This window comes from Canis lupus, chromosome 17 (assembly GCF_003254725.2).
Source record: "Canis lupus dingo isolate Sandy chromosome 17, ASM325472v2, whole genome shotgun sequence".
NCBI lineage: Eukaryota > Metazoa > Chordata > Mammalia > Carnivora > Canidae > Canis > Canis lupus.
The window spans coordinates 11,353,615-11,373,731 of record NC_064259.1 but is presented as its reverse complement, the minus strand read 5'-3'; the positions used below and the strand labels follow the sequence as shown (position 1 = coordinate 11,373,731).

General features: G+C 36.5%; 1 protein-coding gene across 3 annotated transcripts in view; it reads left to right on the top strand.

The window, feature by feature from the left end:
* The window catches only part of NBAS (NBAS subunit of NRZ tethering complex), a 318,587-nt gene that overhangs the window by 46,444 nt on the left and 252,026 nt on the right, over positions 1–20,117 (top strand). For all 3 annotated transcript variants that reach the window (XM_025454622.3, XM_025454623.3, XM_049096130.1), the window contains exons 10-11: positions 5,974–6,112; positions 12,447–12,515. In XM_025454622.3, the coding sequence (XP_025310407.1) occupies positions 5,974–6,112; positions 12,447–12,515 (208 nt within the window). The remainder of the gene's footprint in view (positions 1–5,973; positions 6,113–12,446; positions 12,516–20,117) is intronic.

Below are 20,117 nucleotides of genomic sequence, written 5' to 3'. Positions count from 1 at the left end.
AAGGAAGATAGGGGACAGAAAATGTGCCCCTAAGCATCACACTGTGCTTGATCCTGATGAACTGGGACAGCTAAATGTGACACTACAAATTGATGCCAAGAAGAAGTGTGAATGGTTTATTAAGAAGCTTCTTCAGTTGCTTAACATATTCCTCATTGCTTTGCAGGCAATTTGCATTTAGCAAATACTGATGGGATGTAGGGCATTTCTTAAGATTACATTTGTTGCAGAGGTATTAGAGCCTAAGACCCAACATTTTTCTATTTTCCACAAAATTTTGAGGCCAAAGATTATTGGGCAAATTAATCTCTCTCCCTCTGCCCACCTCCCTGCCTCCTTCCCTCCTCCTTTCTCGTTAAGAAGTACAGTTTTAATTCCCACACATCATGTGCTTTAGTGTAGAGAACTCAATTTGTACTCAAGAAAATCTGTTTTGCTTTATATTTTTTAAAGAAAAATTTTAAAACAGTTACTTCAAAATGGGATTCTTAAAGTAAGTCCTTAGCGAAATACTATGTATATTTAAGGAGGTACTGGTTACTACTGCGTGTGAATATTCTGGATGGAGGAAATTATTGCAACAGAAGAACATTAATGTTATAAGTTATTTCCTACAGTATTGTCTGTGGATTTACTTTCTGCAAAAATCTAACAGTCCTTTCAGTAGTAAACCACTGAATGCTTAAGCTAAAACTATTAATGTGTAAATAACCTCAAAATGTCACAAAGTAAATGATATGCTAATTTTATTTTCAGTATTTGGCTAGACTTGTGGGTTGGTGTTATGTGCTAAAGCCAATTTACGGAATTTTCTCTCTTGGACTTCATTAACTGGAAAAATTTATGTACATAATTTGAGATACTGTATCTTAATGTTCTTCTTTTTAAGTTAAAGAGAAAAGTACGAGAGAATGATGTAATGAACATCTAAGTACCTACTATTCAGAATTATTAATACTAAGATTTTCTTTTTACTTAAGGTATGTGATATGTGCACATACATATACATGAATAAAAGAGACAGTGTTACAAACAAAATGTCTTATTCCATTATTTTGTGTCACTGTCCCTTTCTAGAGGTAACTACTCATGATTTTGGTGTGTGACCTTGTCTGTCTCTGTCTATCGTAGTTCCATTGCATACGTTTCCCTGAACTCTTTATTGAATTTATTCATCTCTTTTAAACACTTAATATACTCCCAGTTTTCCTGCATTGTAAATAGTACTGCATGAAATATTCTTTTACCAAGAGATAAATATACCTGTACCGCAATTTCTCTAGAGTTTCCTTAGAACAGTTTGTAGGATTGTTGGGTATATATGTTTGTTAGGTATTGTCATATCATTCTCCAAAATGATTGCTCCAATTTGCAGTTTCACCAGTACTTTTTAAGAGATACTGTGTCGGGCAGCCTGGGTGGCTCAGCGGTTTAGCGCCGCCTTCGGCCCAGGGAGACCAGGGATTGAGTCCCACATCAGGATCCCTGCCATGGAGCCTGCTTCTCCCTCTGCTTGTGTCTCTACCTCTCTCTGTGTCTCTCATGAATAAATAAATAAAATCTTTAAAAAAAGAGAGAGAGAGAGAGATACTGTGTCTTTAAACATTCCCTGTATTGTTTTACTGATTTTTTAAATTATTTTTTTTAAACATAAGCTCTATTCCCAATATGGGGCTTAGCACAACAGCAAGATCAAGAGTCGCATGCTCTACCAAATGAGCCAGCCAGGCACCCCTAAATCTATATTGTTTTAATCTGCATTATTGACTTTTGGATTTTTCCTTTTGTGACTTGCTAATTCTTTGTCCATTTTTCTTTTGGGTTGATTGTGGGAGATCTATATAAATTGTTTGCTAATGCTATTACTTTTATGTGTTCTCTTGGTGTGTGATTTATCTTTTCTCTGTATGGATAGAAGTTTTAGATTTTACTATGGTGAAATTTTAAGGAGCATGTCTAACACTAGGTTAGAGAAAGTATTTTCAGGTCAGGATGCACAGAGCACACTCAAAGGGAAAGATTATCAGTGTCAGTTGAATTGGCTTTTCTTAGAACTGTACACTCCCTTGTGAATTTCAGATTTGTCTAGTTCCATTACGTCAGTTTCAGTTCCATGAAAAATTCTGTTGGGATTTTATTTGAAATTGCATTCAAATAATAGATTAAGAAGAACTGACATCTTTAAGGTATTGAGAGTTTGTTAAAGAACATGCATGGTATTTTTGCTCTTTATTCATGGCTCCTAGTCTTTCACAAACATTTTGAAATTTTTTTTCCTAATACTTTTCTTTATCAGATTATCATCTTTTTTTTTATTTTTATTTTTTTTATTTTATTTATTTATTTATTTATTTATTTATTTATTTATTTATTTATTTATTTATTTTTTATCAGATTATCATCTTAACAGTGTCTACTGCTGTCTTTATCAGTGAATCACTACCCCCACCCCATTTCTCCCACCTCTGTGGCCATGACCTTTCCCTTTCTCCCTGCCTTGTCTTCTCATACCTTACTGTTAGAACCTAGCAAGCACAGGGACAGGCAGGGGAAGTGGAGTTGCTGTGGCAACTTTCAGTGTGCTCGTGACAGAGAAAATTGGAGCTTTAAATTCAGTCACTCAGGAAACATTCTTTTTATTGTGTCAGCTCTTGGACTTCTCTCCCCTCGTTTTCATTGACTGTTTTCATTCAAGTTACATCATTTTACCATCTAGGGGAGGGCAGTACAGGATTAGTGCCATCATTCTGCCTCTTCTTCCACTTATTCTTCAATTGTGCATTAGTGGAGGAAAGGCTGTTTGGAAGAAGATGTGGAATCTTTTTTGTTCTTGATGGAGTTTGTCATGTAGCCAGTTTGATGTATGCATGGCTATGATGTTTATCAAAAAATCAGAGAGAGGAAGTATCTTCTAGTGTTAAGACCAAGAGATAAGAAATCTGAAATTTCAGTTAGCTCTGTCTCCTTCAGAATTCAGGCTTAGTTTTATACATACATACATACATACATACATACATATGTATGTCTGTCAAATAATCCTTCATTGAAATACTTTCTTTGCAATTCTTTTTTTGTTTTTAAGATTTTATTTATTTGAGAGAAAGAATAAGCGCAAGTGGGGGGGGGTAGAGGCAGAGAGAGGGAGAAGCAGACTCCCCATTGAGCAGGAAGCCTGATCCAAGCTCCATCCCAGGACTCTGATATCATGACCTGAGCCGAAGGCAGACAGTTAATCAACTGAACCGTCCAGATGCCCCTCCTTTGCAGTTCTTAACTAATGAGGCATTCTACTGTACTACTGTTGATGTCATCTGTGATGTCATGAGGTGGTCACTGTTGATGTCATCTATGATGTCATGAGGGTGGTAGCCGTTAGCATTGCAGCCCACAGACTAGGCAGTCCCCAGGATCTCTTTAATGGTTCCAGAGAATTCTCTTGCTAAAGAATGGTGCCACATCTGTTGGGTAATCTTGACAATCTCATCAAAAGTGATATTTCCACTGTGCTAATGTTTTTCTACTTCTTTCTGTCTCTTGGTGGTTCCTTGAGGGCTTGATAATCAGGGCAGAGGCAGAAGGTACCATTTCAGTCCATACCTGTCTGTTCTAAATGGTCAGTTTCACTGTTATCCTCAGACCCTTCTAATCACCGGTTGTCTTGGTGGTGTCGCCAACCTATTTTTGGAGACAGACGTTGGTGGGGGGGGGATGGATCTTGGGGGCCATGGCAGACGTGGCTCTGACTTTGCCACCGGTGCACCTCAGATATATCTTTGATCTCATTGGAATTAAACTTCATTGGCACGGTAGAGGTGGGTGGGGTTGGCAACTAGGGTCAGATGAACCCGGATTCTGGATGGCTGAAGGCAGTTGTACCTTTGCTTCTGCCAAGCTGAAAGCCAAAAGCTACATATATTTTTTAATCTGAAAATTTTTGTCCCTTCCATGACATAGTAGTGCAGATTAAATAATAAAGTCCAATCCCTTGAGAAAAGAATTACACTGTTAATATAAATGTATATGTTGTACATTGAGCAGAAGAAAATTATTTTAGTTATCAGGATCTGCTTTATCCTTGCCTTTTGGGGATTTGTTGAATTCTCAGTGTTTTTATTATCATAGGTTACTAATTTTTAAAGATATGTTTTATGAATCACGTATTTCCTGTTTGAAAAAACATTGAGATTAAATGCAGAAATGTAGATATTCAAAATTACCTGTTTTGTTTCTATTTATTCAGGGGATTTTTTTTTTGGCTTTTATTTTTACCTTTTTTTTTTTTTTTTTTTTTTTTTAAGTTATCTCTGTGCCCACCATGGGGCTCAAACTCATGTGACCCTGAGATCAAGAATTGCATGTGTGCTCCACGGATTGAGCCAGCTAGGTGCTCTCAGAGTTGTTTTTTTTGTTGTTGTTGCTGTTTTGTTTAACAAATTGACTTTTGAAAAAAAAATTCTTTTTGGAATATTTGAAGCCTGTTCATTGAGACAATAGTATATTGACTCCTTTGTGACTGTCATTCAGTTTCAGCAATTGTTTTGTGACCAGTTTTGTTTCATAGATATCCCCAGCTATTCCTCCACACACCTGTTTTGGATTATTTTTAAGTAAACCCTTTTGATAAGTCAACACTAAAGAGCCTTATAAAGTGTTGTTTTCTTTTACTTTCCAACTGCTTTGCAGAAAAAGTTTTTTAAGTTTTGGTTTTACTATGAGCATGGTCTAGGAAAGGTAAAGACTGATTTGTGTGATGGAGTGCATCCTCTTTTTGATAAAATTAGTACATGGTGGTGACAGTACTATGTGTATTTTGCTTTAAAAGGAGCTTGGTAATTGTCTGTCATTGGCACAGTGGTAGTTCACGTTGGGGGAGCATTATATGCACAAGACCAGAGAAACCTGTGGCCTCTCTTTTCCCTTATTATATTGCCTGTTGTCATTGGGATCAAAAAATAATTCACTGGTAATTGTAGTGCTTCCTTTAATATGTCAGAACTTTACTTTCACATGTTTCTCTTTTAGATAGATGATTATAATATGTTATATAGTTCTCTCTCAGATTTAGTGAACATGACTGGAAAATCATGACTGTAGTGACTCTAGGTAAAAAATACTGTATTGCATATTTGAAAATTTCTAAGGGAGTAGATCTCAAAAGCTTTTATCACCAGAAAAAATTTATTTGTAAAAAAAATAAATTCATTTGTAACTGTGTATAGGACAGATATCAACTAGACTTATTGTGGGGATCATTTCACAGTATATACACATTTTGAATCATTATGTTACATACGTGAACTAATGTGTTCTGTATCACTTAAACCTCAATAAAAAAGTCACAACTGTTTGGGTTTCAAATCAGTTCAGTTTGTGCAGTGTCGCACAGTCTTTTAACTTTTAACTTTTAGTATACGTTAGACTGTTTGCCCTGTTGGTAACTCGCCTCTAATTGCTAACGAAGTAGAACAGACAAGTAAACAGATCGTAATGCACATCCAAACTACTACACCGTCTTGTTTCAGTGTACTTATTACCGTAGAGTGCTATTCCACCCGCATTCCCAGATGTGGTTCCTAACATCTGTACCTGTGCCCTTGCCATGGACAGCACACTGCTGTAATGGATACGTATATACCTGGGTGTGATGACAGATCCGTGTGTTAAAGTTTATTGGTGTTAATACAGTTTCTTCAGTGTTCAACCTTAAAACCTATTTACTCTTCTTAAAATTCCCATCTGGATTTCAGGTGCTTGAATGTTTAAGCCTTTCCTCTGTATAAGTGAAGGTGAAATTCTAACTGAAAAATCACCTGCTTTTCTTTCGGTTGTTTCTTCTAAAGCATTTAACTTCTAGGTTTAACATATAGTAATTTTAGTTTTCTTTGTGGAAGCGACTGTTTTGCTCTCATTGTTTTGATGTCATCTTGTTCAGACTGCAGTTTATCAGTTCTTTTTGTTATTCTGTTTTTTTAGACTTTTGCTGGTTGGTGGATGTGAAACTGCTGAAGTGGGCATATCAAAAGCTTCTAGCTATGGCCTGTCTGCCTGGAGAGTTCTTTCAGGATCGCCTTATTATAAGCAGGTTACTAATGGTGGAGACAGGGTCACTGCAGTAAGTATTTTTTATGGCGTTTCACTTTGCTAATAGGTCTCAGGCCAGACAGGAGGAAATGCTGTGTCTTAAATGAGGAAAGTGACTTCATGTGAAATTTTAGTACTTTCAAACATCAAATTTATTGAAAGCGTTTTTTAACTTGGTCTCATTTTTAGTGGTAGTATTGGCAAATATTAGAAAATGAACCTAACAGTAGTCCTGTTACTTGTATTTGCTTATTTAGACATTAACGTTTATTCAGCACTTTTTATGTGCTGGCAACTGTTTGAGTGCTGTTATGTGTATTAGGTCATTTAATTTTCCCTAACTTTTTGAGGTAGGTGGTGGTACTCACCTGTCTATCGATAGGAAAGTACAGGGCAGTTAAGTAACTTCCTTGGGTTACTGAGCTAGCAATTGGCAGGATCAGAGTAAACCTCCAGCAGAAGCTCCTCAGTCCAGGTTCTTCAGCAGCATGATTCACCCAGCCATTCATTCCATTGTTCTGTAGCAGTGCACTCTGGTGTGCTAATAGTAATAGTCAGTACTGGTGAGGTTCTGCTGTGATAATAACACAGTCACACAAACGGATGAAAACTCCTGACATTTCTGTGGTTTGCCATAGAACGATTTAGTCTGTATTTGTTGCAAAGCCTACTGTTGGTGCTGTAACTCCCCTGGACAGTTGGTTCCAGGTGATGAAAGAATCTATGCAGGCTGGTGACCTCCAGAGTTTCCTATATCTCTCTTTAGAGGAGGGGCAAGAGAGGACCAAAAGGTGGGACCAGAGCTGACATTGCTTGAGCTCACAGTTCATGTATGCCAACTAATTACATGGCCCTTCCTACTTCAGGGGGCCTGGGAAATAGTTTTTCTGTGTGTCCAGAAAGGCAAGAAAAAGGAGCTGTCAGTGAGTACTAATTTCTCTGCCATATTGGCTTCCCTACATATTGGTTATTTATGTAAACTGCAGGAAGTCAAGCCCTTGATCACACTTACGCACCCTGTGCTAGTGCATTGCCTTATGTGTAATGGACACGCAGATATTTTTCAAGTGAGGGAAGAAACTGAGAAGTTAAAGGGAAACACAACGTAAATGAATCCGTTACATTGCTTTTTCCTGGAGTGAAGGTATTTGTCCTGTTATTTCTGTTTTAAAGTGCAGTGTTCAAAAATAATCCTTTAAAACCATGAATAGTTAAAGGTTTGGTGTTGAAGTAATAGAGAAGTACTTTTAGAAAGAAATCTTAAGCAATTATTGTTAGCTTCCATTCATTTTTTTCCCCTATAGCTTTTAGCATGTTTTAAAGTATATAATTGTGACTTTAACCTAACAAAGTAGTGTTTTTCTCTTTTTAAAATTAGCTCAACTTAGTGGTCTGTATGCCACCAGACCTTATAATGATTTATATTTCTGCATGAGTTATAATCGAGGACTGTGCTTTGTGCTTTTCCTTCTATACATTATCCCTCTACCTATTCTAGATCCTACCTCTTATTGAGTGTTAGTAACCAGACTTCACAAATAAGGAGCTTAAGACCTGAGGGCTAAAAATAGGGGAGCACTAAAAATAGGGGAGCATGGGAGGAATGGCTCTTCTAGGTGCTGTTGAGTACTTTCCCCTGCTCCCCATATGAAATTATATAGATGTCAGCAGTACTGTCAGATTTATCTATGATTATCATCCCATAATTCATAGAGGTAGGAGTTGCTTATACATATTAAACATATTATTTTGTTTTTGCAGGGGGTTAGTCCTGTTTTTCTCTCTGATTTAAATCGTACCCAGCTTATAGTTTTCTCTGTGAGATCTACCAGGGCAGGTCTTGGAAACTGTTTAAACAGTTTTGGCTCTAGAATCTAAGTGTGATGTCTGCAACTTTTAAATGGTTTAGTCAAAAACATAATTTAAAGTTTTACTTAAGTAATTTCTACACCCAACATGGGGCTCGAATGCCTAACCCCAAGAGGAAGAGTTGCATGCCCCTCCGACTGCGCCAGCCAGGTGTCCCAGTCAAACCCATAATTTAAAAGATATGTATACACACGCACAGATAAAGCAAGTGTGACAAAGTGTTAATAACTGGTGAACCCAAGCGAAAGGCTTACTGGTATTTCGTTGTACATTCACTTCAGCTTTTCAGTGGCTATGAAATTTGTCAAACTTAAAGATTGGGAGGAAAACAAGAAAGAAAAAGGTAAGGGTGGTGAATACAAGGAAGGGTGAAGTAGGCAAATGGTGGGACTCTATCTCAGTGCAGTATAATGGAGCGAGCCTGTTTGACAGTATGCTCTGGGAGAGGAAGAGCACGGTCACATACCGAGAAACCTTTTCTCACCTTAGCTTCTTTGAATTCGCTTGATATTTTACTTTGCTCTTCACTGAAGTATTGGAATCTGCTTTGCTATGGTCTTTCCCTCTCCAGCTGAAGGTTCGGGATTGCAGTCTCTTTAAAGAAAATTGCCTGTGCATTGACAGAATAAGTGGGGAAAAACATTAAATTGCAAATTAAATGCTCGGCTGTATGATTAATTTCTTCAAATGCCGCAAGTGTATTTTAATTACATTAGTGGCTCTTAAATGTGTCTTGCAGCTAAACTTACAGTCATCCCACATAGCCTCCGCCTACCTTCAAGTAATTTGAATTACAGGATTAGTTTCTTTTGTCAGGTGTGGGATATTATCCTCATGGAATTTGTTTGTTTCAGGTTGCTATTGTGTTGGGGTGGATATTGACTAAAAAATGCTGCTACACTTAACATTCTAGTCTCTCACAAGGCTGCTAGGTTGTAAAAATAGACTATGCAAGATTCAATATGTGCACTGACCAAAGTTTACAAATTAATATGAGATAGTTTTATTTATTTGTTCAACATTGAATCACTGCTCTGGGTATTAGGAATGGAAAGGTAGCATCCCTCAAGGGGTTTTTTGTGTTGGAGGGATATAGCTGTGTCCACAAATAAGGGCAGCAAGCTCTAATAGGTGGCAGGTCTGAATTCAGTAACTGGGAGAAAGAAAAGAACCCGGACCTGGGAGGCAGAAGTCTGAGATTGGAATTCTAGTTCAGTCATTTAGACTTGTGTTAAATAAGGCTTTTGCCACGATCAAATGAGCTAATACATGGGAAGGTACTTGGTAAGCCATAAAATGATTTATAGTGTTTATTATTATTATCTGTTTATATTTTTAAGATCAGAATCTTAGAAAATGTATAAAAATGAGCAAAACGAATTTTTATATTATTACTGTTGCTGCTTTTTGGGTAAAGGATGTTGTTGTGGAAAGAACACAGGCTTTTTGGAATCCTGTTTCCCTGAGAAATCCTATCTCCCTGAGTAAATAGAAATAATCAGAGGACTATTTCTATAAGATCCCATTCCCTTCCTGCATCTCCCTCTGTACTCTTGTTACCTTTTTTCTCATTTTCACAGGTGAACTGTCCTTGTACCAGCTAAAGCCAACCCATCTGTTTGTCCACTAGATCTCACACTCTTGCTTCCTGAAGGATATTTTTCCTACATCATGAATCTTGCTGTTGATTAGATTTCTCAGCATACCACATGCTTTTATTTTTCCATCATAAATAATATTTTGTTTCATTTGGTTTCAGGGAATTTAGACCCCACTAAATCCTGCTAACACCTTCATTTATTTTTCCCTTCTTCAGCATGTTTAAGAGCCGTTTACACTTACTCTTTCTTCTTTTGAATTTGAATTCACTTGCATGGGGATTTACCTCTGTCATTTCACCTAAACTGTCTTGTTGGTTATCAGTGCCCTCCAGTATTTTACCAGTTCATCATTTTTATGGGTATTCTTTAATTCCCACTAATTGGTTTTACAAAAATTAGTTTATTTTCCTTTTTCCCTTTCTGTTTTCTTCCCTTTAAAATAGTGTTATTGCTACTTTGACAAAACAAGTAATATTTGCACATTAGTTTCTACCCTCATCCTCATTGTCTTTAGTATTCGATGTTTCTCTTTCAGAATGGTGTTAGTTCTTTTGTTAAAATGTTCCCAGTCATCTTTGGGTTGGATGAAACTATCTTCTAGTAGGTGTGGTTTGTTTTTGTGTAAGATTTTATTTTTAAGTAATCTCTATACCCACTGTGGGGCTTGAAGGCACCACCCCCACTGAGATCAAGAGCTGCATGCTCTACTGGCTGAGCCAGCCAGGCACCTCTCTTTTAGTAGATGTTTTAAGAAGTGCTCATAGGTGAAGAGCTCCTTAAATTCTTGTATGTTCAGAATTGTTTTCCAATAGCTGGATATTTGAAGGAAAATATATCTGGATATAAAATCCTTAGTTTACCATTACTTTCATTGAACTTAAAGCCACTATATTATTTTTTTGCTTTGTGGAATTTGAAAATTCTCGCTTATTTTCCCTACAAAGAGAAACATGGAAATAACATACAAATGTTATTTGGCCATTTTGCTTAGAGACCTGGAGGATTTTCGTTATCTGTGAAGTTTAATAGTTTTCCTAGGATATTTCTTGGAGTTGATGTTTTGGGTTAATTTTCTCAGGTACCCTCGTGGGCTCTGTCAGAGTATAAATTCAAATCTTTCCTATTTCTGGCAAGTTTCCTTGGACTATAATTTTGACAAAGATTTTAGATAGATCTCAGATCCCTTTGCTACCTTTCCTCATCTGTTCTTCCTGGGTCCCGCAGTATTTTTACAGTCTGCTTTTGCTTACCTCTAGGCTTTGTAGTGGGTGTCATGGGGACATGGGAGTTAGCAGGAACAGTGGAGATGACACCTGGGATATGGTGATTTTTTTTTTTTATTTTTCTACTTACAGTTATTTTGAAGTTTGGATTATCTTCTGTCTTCAAGTTAAACTGAGGGCAAGGTTTTCATGGAGATTTATACCCCTTCCTTTTTTTTTTCCCCCTGAATAATCTCTATACCCACCATGGGGCTTGAGCTCACAACCTTGGGATCAAGAGTTGTATGCTCTACTGACTGAGCCAGTCAGCCACCTTGTATTTCTTTCTTCTTGTTCTTTTTTCGTTAGAGGAAATACTGGGAGATATGGAGCTAGGCTATCACTAATGGCTTTAGCTACTCAGAAGTTCTACTGGAAAATTTGTAACCTCAACAAAATAGTACTCTTCTTTGCCTTTTTCACTTAAGGAAAAGTTCATATAATATATGAATATTATTCATGAATATGAATATATCAGCCATTAACCATTTTAAAGCATATACTTCAGTTGCATTGAGTATATTCACAGTGTTGTACAACCATCACCATGATCTAGTTCCAGGACATTTTCATCATCCCAGAAGGAAACCTCATACCATACCATACCTGTTAAGCTGTCACTCCCTGTTCCTTCTCCCTCCACCTCCAGGCAGCCACTAATCTGCCTCTGTTTCTGTGGATTTATCTATTGTTTCATATAAATGGAATCCTATAATATGTGGTCTTTTGTATCTGATTTCTTTCATTTAGCATAATATTTTTAAGGTTTATCAAAGTTGTAGCATGGATCAGTGCTTCTTTCTCTTTTATGACTGCACAGTGTTCCATTGTGTGGATATGCTAGATTTTGTTCATTTTTTGTCAATGGTCATTTGGGTTGTTTCCATATAATACTATTGCTGTGAATGAACATTTGTGTACAAGTATTTGTTTGAATACCTGTTTTCAGTTCTTTTGGATATATACTTAGGATGGAATGGCTGGTCAAATGGTGATTTTATGTTTAACTTTTTGAGGAACAATCACACTTTTCCATAGCAGCCGTACCATTTTACATTTACTCAGCAATGTACTAAATTCTCTACATCTTCAACAGTACTTGTTTTACATTTCTTAAATTATCCCCTTCTCTTTCTCTTGCTTTTATAAATGTATCTTTTAGATCTAAAGACAAAAATAGTCTTGTGTTATATTATTTCAAATACTGATTTCTAAATGTTGATTTTTTTTTTCCTGGTATTTTTCAAGTATGGGATCAATTTCTTAATGAATGAAATTTCTATTGGAAATTTTGACTTTTCTATAATGATGAAAGGATAAAATGATAACCTGGGGAACCTCATTTGAGAAGAGCTTGAGTGGCTTCTGATTTGCATAGATTGTAGTAGACTTGTTACGTGTGTATTTAAAAAGCATTTGATTATCGGTATATGTTGTTAGATTTACCATTTGGATCTTTTTTTTCCTGAATAAAAGTAGTCTCATCAGGGATCTCTGACCCCTATTGATGATTTTCTCAACTATTTCTTAAAATAGTAGGTTTGCTATAGTTTTGATTTCATGATAAAAGGATTTTTACTGTAAGAAAGCATTCCATTAATTTTTCTTTGTATTATATGTATTTATTTTGTAGGTACCAAAGACATTGGGATTATTAAGGATGTTAAGCATCAAGTTTTATAGTCGCCCGGGACAAGAACAGGTAACTCACCTAACCTTGTGCTTCTGAGATATTTTCACCAGAGTACCTTTTAAAGGACAGTGGAATGAACCTTGAATGTTATAGATCTTCATCTGGAAGTGTTCTTAATTATACACTCATAGGTGTGTGTATATATAAGTAAAAATTCATGTAGCTATTCACTGAAATTTGTGTTTTATTTTTATTTATTTTTATTTATTTTTATTTTTTATTGGTGTTCAGTTTACTAACATACAGAATAACCCCCAGTGCCCGTCACCCATTCACTCCCACCCCCCCACCCTTCTCCCCTTCCACCACCCCTAGTTCGTTTCCCAGAGTTAGCAGTCTTTACGTTCTGTCTCCCTTTCTGATATTTCCCACACATTTCTTCTCCCTTCCCTTATATTCCCTTTCACTATTATTTATATTCCCCAAATGAATGAGAACATATAATGTTTGTCCTTCACCGACTGGCTTACTTCACTCAGCATAATACCCTCCAGTTCCATCCACGTTGAAGCAAATGGTGGGTATTTGTCATTTCTAATAGCTGAGTAATATTCCATTGTATACATAAACCACATCTTCTTTATCCATTCATCTTTCGTTGGACACCGAGGCTCCTTCCACAGTTTGGCTATCGTGGCCATTGCTGCTATAAACATCGGGGTGCAGGTGTCCCGGCGTTTCATTGCATCTGTATCTTTGGGGTAAATCCCCAACAGTGCAATTGCTGGGTCGTAGGGCAGGTCTATTTTTAACTGTTTGAGGAACCTCCACACAGTTTTCCAGAGTGGCTGCACCAGTTCACATTCCCACCAACAGTGTAAGAGGGTTCCCTTTTCTCTGCATCCTCTCCAGCATTTGTTGTTTCCTGCCTTGTTAATTTTCCCCATTCTCACTGGTGTGAGGTGGTATCTCATTGTGGTTTTGATTTGTATTTCCCTGATGGCAAGTGATGCAGAGCATTTTCTCATGTGCATGTTGGCCATGTCTATGTCTTCCTCTGTGAGATTTCTGTTCATGTCTTTTGCCCATTTCATGATTGGATTGTTTGTTTCTTTGGTGTTGAGTTTAACAAGTTCTTTATAGATCTTGGAAACTAGCCCTTTATCTGATATGTCATTTGCAAATATCTTCTCCCATTCTGTAGGTTGTGTGTTTTACTATATACTGTTATCTTAAGAAAGAAAATTTAAAAAGTAAAGAATGAACCTAATCTTTTTGAGTCTGGGAATACAAGCCAGGGAAGTCTCCTGGATCATTATATGTCTGAAATTTATTTTTTCTTACTTGTGAATTTTGTATCCTTGTCCATAATAATCCTTTTTGGTTTGTTTGAAAATAGAAAAACAGTCTGAGATTCTTGAAGCTCCCAGAAGAAATAAGCCATGTTGATTCTGGGCTTCAGTTACCCTTGTTACACTGTTTTCCTCGGTAAGAGATGAATGGATCCACGCAAGGATGTTTGTCAGTTTCATCCTGGTGTGAGTGAGACACAGACTCTCAGGAGCTGTCTCTGCGGAAGATGGTTCTATTCACTCTCTCTCTGTCTTGTTCTCACAAGAGTCTTGGTTCACATGGAGACACCAGATCATAGCCTTCCTGTTGAGGGGAGAATCAAACAACCTCATTTTCCTTTTTCTTCAATTTCTTTACTGACCCAAGGGAAATATAGGAAATACTGAAATTGTAAGAAATAAGATGAGCATTTTGTTGCCATATTTGTATTTAATATATTTAAAGTTTTGAGTTCAAGTTCGTTCTCTGCCTTTGACTTCAGCTAAATCATGTGTTCTGGATTGGTCTGGCATTCTGTCTGTAGAAGCGAGTGGTACCACTGTTCATGCCTGGAAAGTCACTCTCATGTTGAATCCCTGTATGTTTACAGTATTTTTCAGTTAGCATACTCTTTAGTCAGTTCATGGAGTTTGTTTTCATTTTGCAGAGGAAGAAACATACGGAAGATCAAGCAACTTGGTCTCTGCCATGCACTTGCTCCTTTCTAATTTACTATGTTGCCTTTGTTGGTCTGTTACCATTTTAGTGCACAAGAGGGTTATTTTGCTTTTTCTCCCTGCAACCTTTCCCATTCTCCTTAACACTAAGTTACTGTTTTTTTTTTTTTTTTCCAAATTCTTATTTAACTTAGTTAAATACAATGCAATGTTGGTTTCACGAGTAGAATATACTCCTAAGTTACTATCTTTAGCAAATTTTAAATGACTCACCTTAAAAAAATATTTTGTTGACTATTATAAAGCAATGTCATCTCAGTGTTTATTCATTTTTTCTCAATCAGCAAACACTCCCTTTTGAGTCCAGGTGTCAGGTTAGACCTGAGAATAAACATGAATAAAATGCATTGTACTTCCTCAAGGAGCCCTCAGTGTAGTGGGGAGATGGTTAAGCAGTTATGAAACAACACAGTATTACACATTTTATAACCCATTCTATAAGGTAAAATGAAGTACCATTGAGGCGCAGAAGAGGGAGCATTTCATTCTGGAGGGGATACTTGATTTGAAAGTCAGAGTTGCTCCCACGGAAAGAGGAACACCAGACATTTCCAGACTGGCAGGAGCATATGCAGAGTCATGGAAGTGTCAGAGAGCTTTGCTGGAACTCTCCAGTTTGCTGAGCTCCAGGATCCAAAGACACCTGTTTCTTGTATTCCATGTTTATTTCGCTTGGACCAGTATATTGTAGTATACTCACTGCAATAATTATTTGGGGATTGCTTTTCATACTTCTTTATACCCTGTGTAGTTAGCAGATAACTGTTTGCTCATGGATTTGGGATATGAATAGGCAAATATAACTGTTTCAATCAGTACAGATTGTACTGATTGTCTATTCTTGCCTCCACTGTGGTTGGTTGACTAACCATAAGCCATAGTTTTACTTCTGCGCCCTCTATTCTCCTCCATTGATCTTTGTGTCTGTTTTTCTGCCAGTACCATACAGGTTGGATTACTGTAGCTTTGTGTTATATCTTGAAATCTGGGATTGTAACACTTTAGTTTTTTTCTTTGTCTCTGTGTTTCTGCTTCTCTCTCTCTCTCTCTCTTTCTGTGTGTGTCTCTAATAAATAAATAAAATCTTTTTAAAAGAAAAAGAAAAAACTAAGAGAGAGAAAGAGAGAGAGGCAGAGACACAGGCAGAGGGAGAAGAAGGCCCCATTGCAGGGAGCCTGATGTGGGACTTGATCCCGGGTCTCCAGGATCACGCCCTGGGCTGAAGGCGGTGCCAAACTGCTAAGCCATGGGGCTGCTGCCCTAGTTTTTTTCTTTCTCAAGATCACTTCAGTTATTTGGGGTCTTTTGTGTTCCATGCAATTTTAGGATTATTCTAGTTCTGTGAAAAATGCTGTTGTTATTTTTGATAGGATTGTGTCAAATTTGTAGATTGCTTTGGGTAGTGTGGACATTTTCATAATATTGGTTTTCCCAACTCATGAACACGGGATAGCTTTCCATCTGTTTGTGTCATCTTCTGTTTTTTTCCATCAGCGTTTAATAATTTTCAGGGTACTGGTCTTTTACCTCCTTAGTTAAGTTTATTCCTAGGCTTTTTGTTTGTTTGTTTGTTTTTTGGTACAGTTGTAAATGGGATTGTTAATTTTTCTTGGTGCTGCTTCATTATTAGTACATAGAAATGCAACAGAGTTCTGCATATTTTGTATCTTGTGACTTTACTGAATTCATTTATCAGTTCTAGTAGTTTTTGTGGAGTCTTTGGGTTTTCTATACATATTGTCATGTCTTCTGCAAATAATAAAAATTTTACTTCTTTTATACCAATTTGTCTTTTATTTCTTGTCTGATTGCTGGGGGGAGGACTTCCAATACTATGTTGAATAAAAGTGGTAAGAGTCTGTCTTTTTCTTGTTCCTGATCTTAGAGGGAAAGCTTTTCACCATTGACTATGATGTTAGTTGTGGGTTTTTCATGTATGACCTTTATATGATTCCAAATAACCAACTGTTGGTTGTCTGGCATATATTATCTTTCAAAGAGTATATTGATAATAAAAGCTACATATGTTCTTTTATAAGAAAGTTTTTTTCCCCCCCAGACGCTTTCTCTTTCCTACATACTTTTGCAGTGTTGCCACCTGTTTGCTGCACCCTGGTTTGTTAATTGTGCTTTTGAGGATGATTGATTTTTGTGTGTGTGGGGGGGGGTGGTCCAGACTCTAAACCACAGAAAATCTTCTGAACTTCTTGAAGACAGAGATTCATGTTTTGCTCACTGCTGGCTCCCCAGAGTGTAAAATGGTGCCTGACATGTAATTATTATATTATTGAATATATTTATTCAATAAATAATTGTTGAATGTTGGAAGAGTAGGGCTTACAAATTCACCTTTAAGGCTATGTGGTAATTTAGAATATTTTGAAGTATGCATTATAGTTCTTCAGTACTTTAATTTTTTTTTAAATTTATTTATGATAGTCACAGAGAGAGAGAGAGAGAGAGAGAGAGAGAGGGGCAGAGACACAGGCAGAGGGAGAAGCAGGCTCCATGCAGGGAGCCCGACGTGGGATTCGATCCCGGGTCTCCAGGATCCCGCCCTGGGCCAAAGGCAGGCGCTAACCCGCTGCGCCACCCAGGGATCCCCAGTACTTTAATTTTAATATAGTTTGTACATTTGAAAAGTGTAATGAAATAGGAAATCACTCATTTTTAATTGTTCTTATGTAGATGATACACAGTGGAAGAAAGTTAGCCAATTTAAACTAATCTCAGTACAAAGATCTGATATTTAACATTTAAAAGAATTACTCTCTTAGAAAGGACAGTTAAAAGTTTTATTGCAGTGTTTGAGACCAGGCACAATTCCACTCTAAATATTGCTGCCAGTAGTAGAAGGCTTTAATTAGTGTTTTTAATTAACAAAAGATCAAATGATATTTGAGCTGGTGGTTTAATAAATGAGAAATAGAGGTGAAAGTTAAAATCCTGTTCATATTATTAATTTCTTTTTTTTTCATATTATTAATTTCAATAGTATTAGTATCACATTGCTACACAGATTCAGTGAGGTAAGAGGAAAGTACTGTTGGAAAATTTTTGAGCAAAAATTTGATACAAAGGGGTACATAGAATTGATAATACGGTCCGTTAAAAGGGCCATAGATGAGCTTCTGGTGGAAGAAGACTATCTATTGTGTAAATGATCTTTGTCAGCCAACTTACTCTGCCCCATCTTGCCTACTCAGTGATAATAACTTACCAAGTAATTATTTACCGAGACTGCCTTTTTTGGTGGATACTCATGGAATAGAGTAGACGTTAGCAAGTGATATTCATCATTTTCTTTCTTGTTTTGTTTGCCTCAAACAATTGTAAGATACAATTGTGAGATATTTATTGAAGTATAATTGTAAGATATTTTAAGTGTACAATGTGAATGGATTTTCCCCCATCGAATTCACACATCCATTAACTCACATATTTACCTTTTTCTTGTGTGCATAAGAATGTTGAAGTCCTACTCTCTTAGCAAGTTTCAGTTATATAGTGCAGCGTTATCACGTTACCCATGAATCTTCAGAACTTCATCTTCTAACTAAAAGTTTTTAGCCTTTTACCAACATCTTCTTACTTCCTCCTTTCCCCCAATCTCTGATAGACAACTAGTTTCCTACTATCTGTTTCTAGGGGTTTGATTTTTTAAAAAGATTATATATATATATATGTAACATGCAATATTGGTCTTTCTGTGTTTGGTGTATTTCACTGAGCATAATGCCCTCTAGGTTCATCGATATTGTCACAAATGACAGGATTTCCTTCTTTTTTAAGGCCACGTGATACGTGTGTGTGTGTGTCCACATTCTCACCAGCGTTTGTTCTCTTTTCTTTTTGATGATAGCCATCCTAATATGTGTGAGGTGGTACCTAATTGTGCTTTTGATGTGCCTTCCCTGATGATTAGTTGAGCCTTTTCATGTACCTGGTGGCCATTTTTATGTCTTTTTTGGAAAAAAAGTCTATTCAGATGTTTTGTTCATTTTTAAGTTGGGTTATTTGTTTTTTTTGCTATTGTTAATGGAGTCCCTTGTATATTTTGGATATTAACTTTTTATCAGTTATGTGGTTTGTAAATATTTTCTCCCATTTCATTGTTGTCTTTTCATTTTGTTAATGGTTTCCTTTGCTGTGCTGATGTTTTTAGTTTGATGTAGTCCTGCTTGTTTATTTTTGCTTTTTTTGACTTTGCTCTTGGTATCCTAATCCAAAAAATCATTGCTAAGACCAGTCAAGGAGCTTATCCCTTGTTTTCTTACAGGAGTTTTAGGGTTTCAAGTCTTATGCTCAAGTCTTTCATCCAATTAGAGTAAATGGTGTACATTAGGGGTTCAATACCTATGTGGTTTTTCCAGTACCATTGAAAGAGTATGCTTTCCCCACTGTGTATTGTTGGCTCCTTTGTTGTAAATTAGTTGACTGTCTATGCATAGGTTTATTTCTGGGCCCTCTGTTCTATTCTACTGATCTTTGTGCCTGTTTTTATACCAATACAGTATTATTTTGATTACTATAGCTTTGTAACAATAGTTTGAAATCAAAGTATGATACCTACAGTTTTGTTCTTTCTTAAGTTTGCTTTGGCATCTTTGGGGACTTAGGGTCTTTTGTGGTACGGTACAAATTTTAGGATTATTCTATTTTTATGGAAAATACCATTTGAATTTTGGTAGAGATTGCATTGAACCTATAGGTCACTTTGGACATAATGGACATTTTAACAGTATTCTTTCAATCCATGAACATGGAATATCTTTCCATTTATTTGTGTTCAATTTATTTGACCAATGTTTTCTGGCTTTTCTTGTACAGATCTCTCACCTTCTTGGTTACGTTTATTCCTAAGTATTTTATTTTTTTGGATGCTAGTATAACTGCGATTGTTAATTTCTTTTTTATAATAGTGCACTGTTAGTGTATAGGAATGCAAGTGGTTTTTGTATGTTGATTTTTGTATCCTAAAGCTTTACTGAAATTGTTTATTCCTGCAGTTTTCCAGTGGAGTCTTTAGGATTTTCTATATATAATATCATGTCATCTGTAAAGAGACAGTTTTACTTCTTCCTTTCCAGTTCATGTGCTTTCTATTTATTTTCTTGCCTAATTGCTCTGGCTAGGATTTGCAGTACTATGTTGAATAAAATTGGCAAGAGTGGGCTTTCTTGTCTTGTTCTTGCTCTCAGAGAAAAAGCTTTCCACTTTTCACTGCCAAGTTATATATTCTTGACATTCCAGCTGTTGTAATGATTGAAATGAACATGACATACATATTTGAGGAATCTGAAAGAAATTCAGACACATTTTAACCAAAGTAAAAATTATGGCTAAATTTTATTGCGTTTTGAGCTATTTAAGTCAAAAAGAAGACGAGAGAAGGATTATTCACTTATGCTGAGAAATCTTAATACAGTATGAGGAATTGCAGTTCGAAGGTTTGAGGTTTACTTTTATTGTGATGTGCAGTTGATTGAAAAACCATTTCCTCTTATTTCTGAGCACACACTCTGAAATTCTCTCCCTGGCCAACCAAAAATCATTCAGATTTCTAAATACCGCAGACTCTCTTCACAGAATTTAGCCTAGA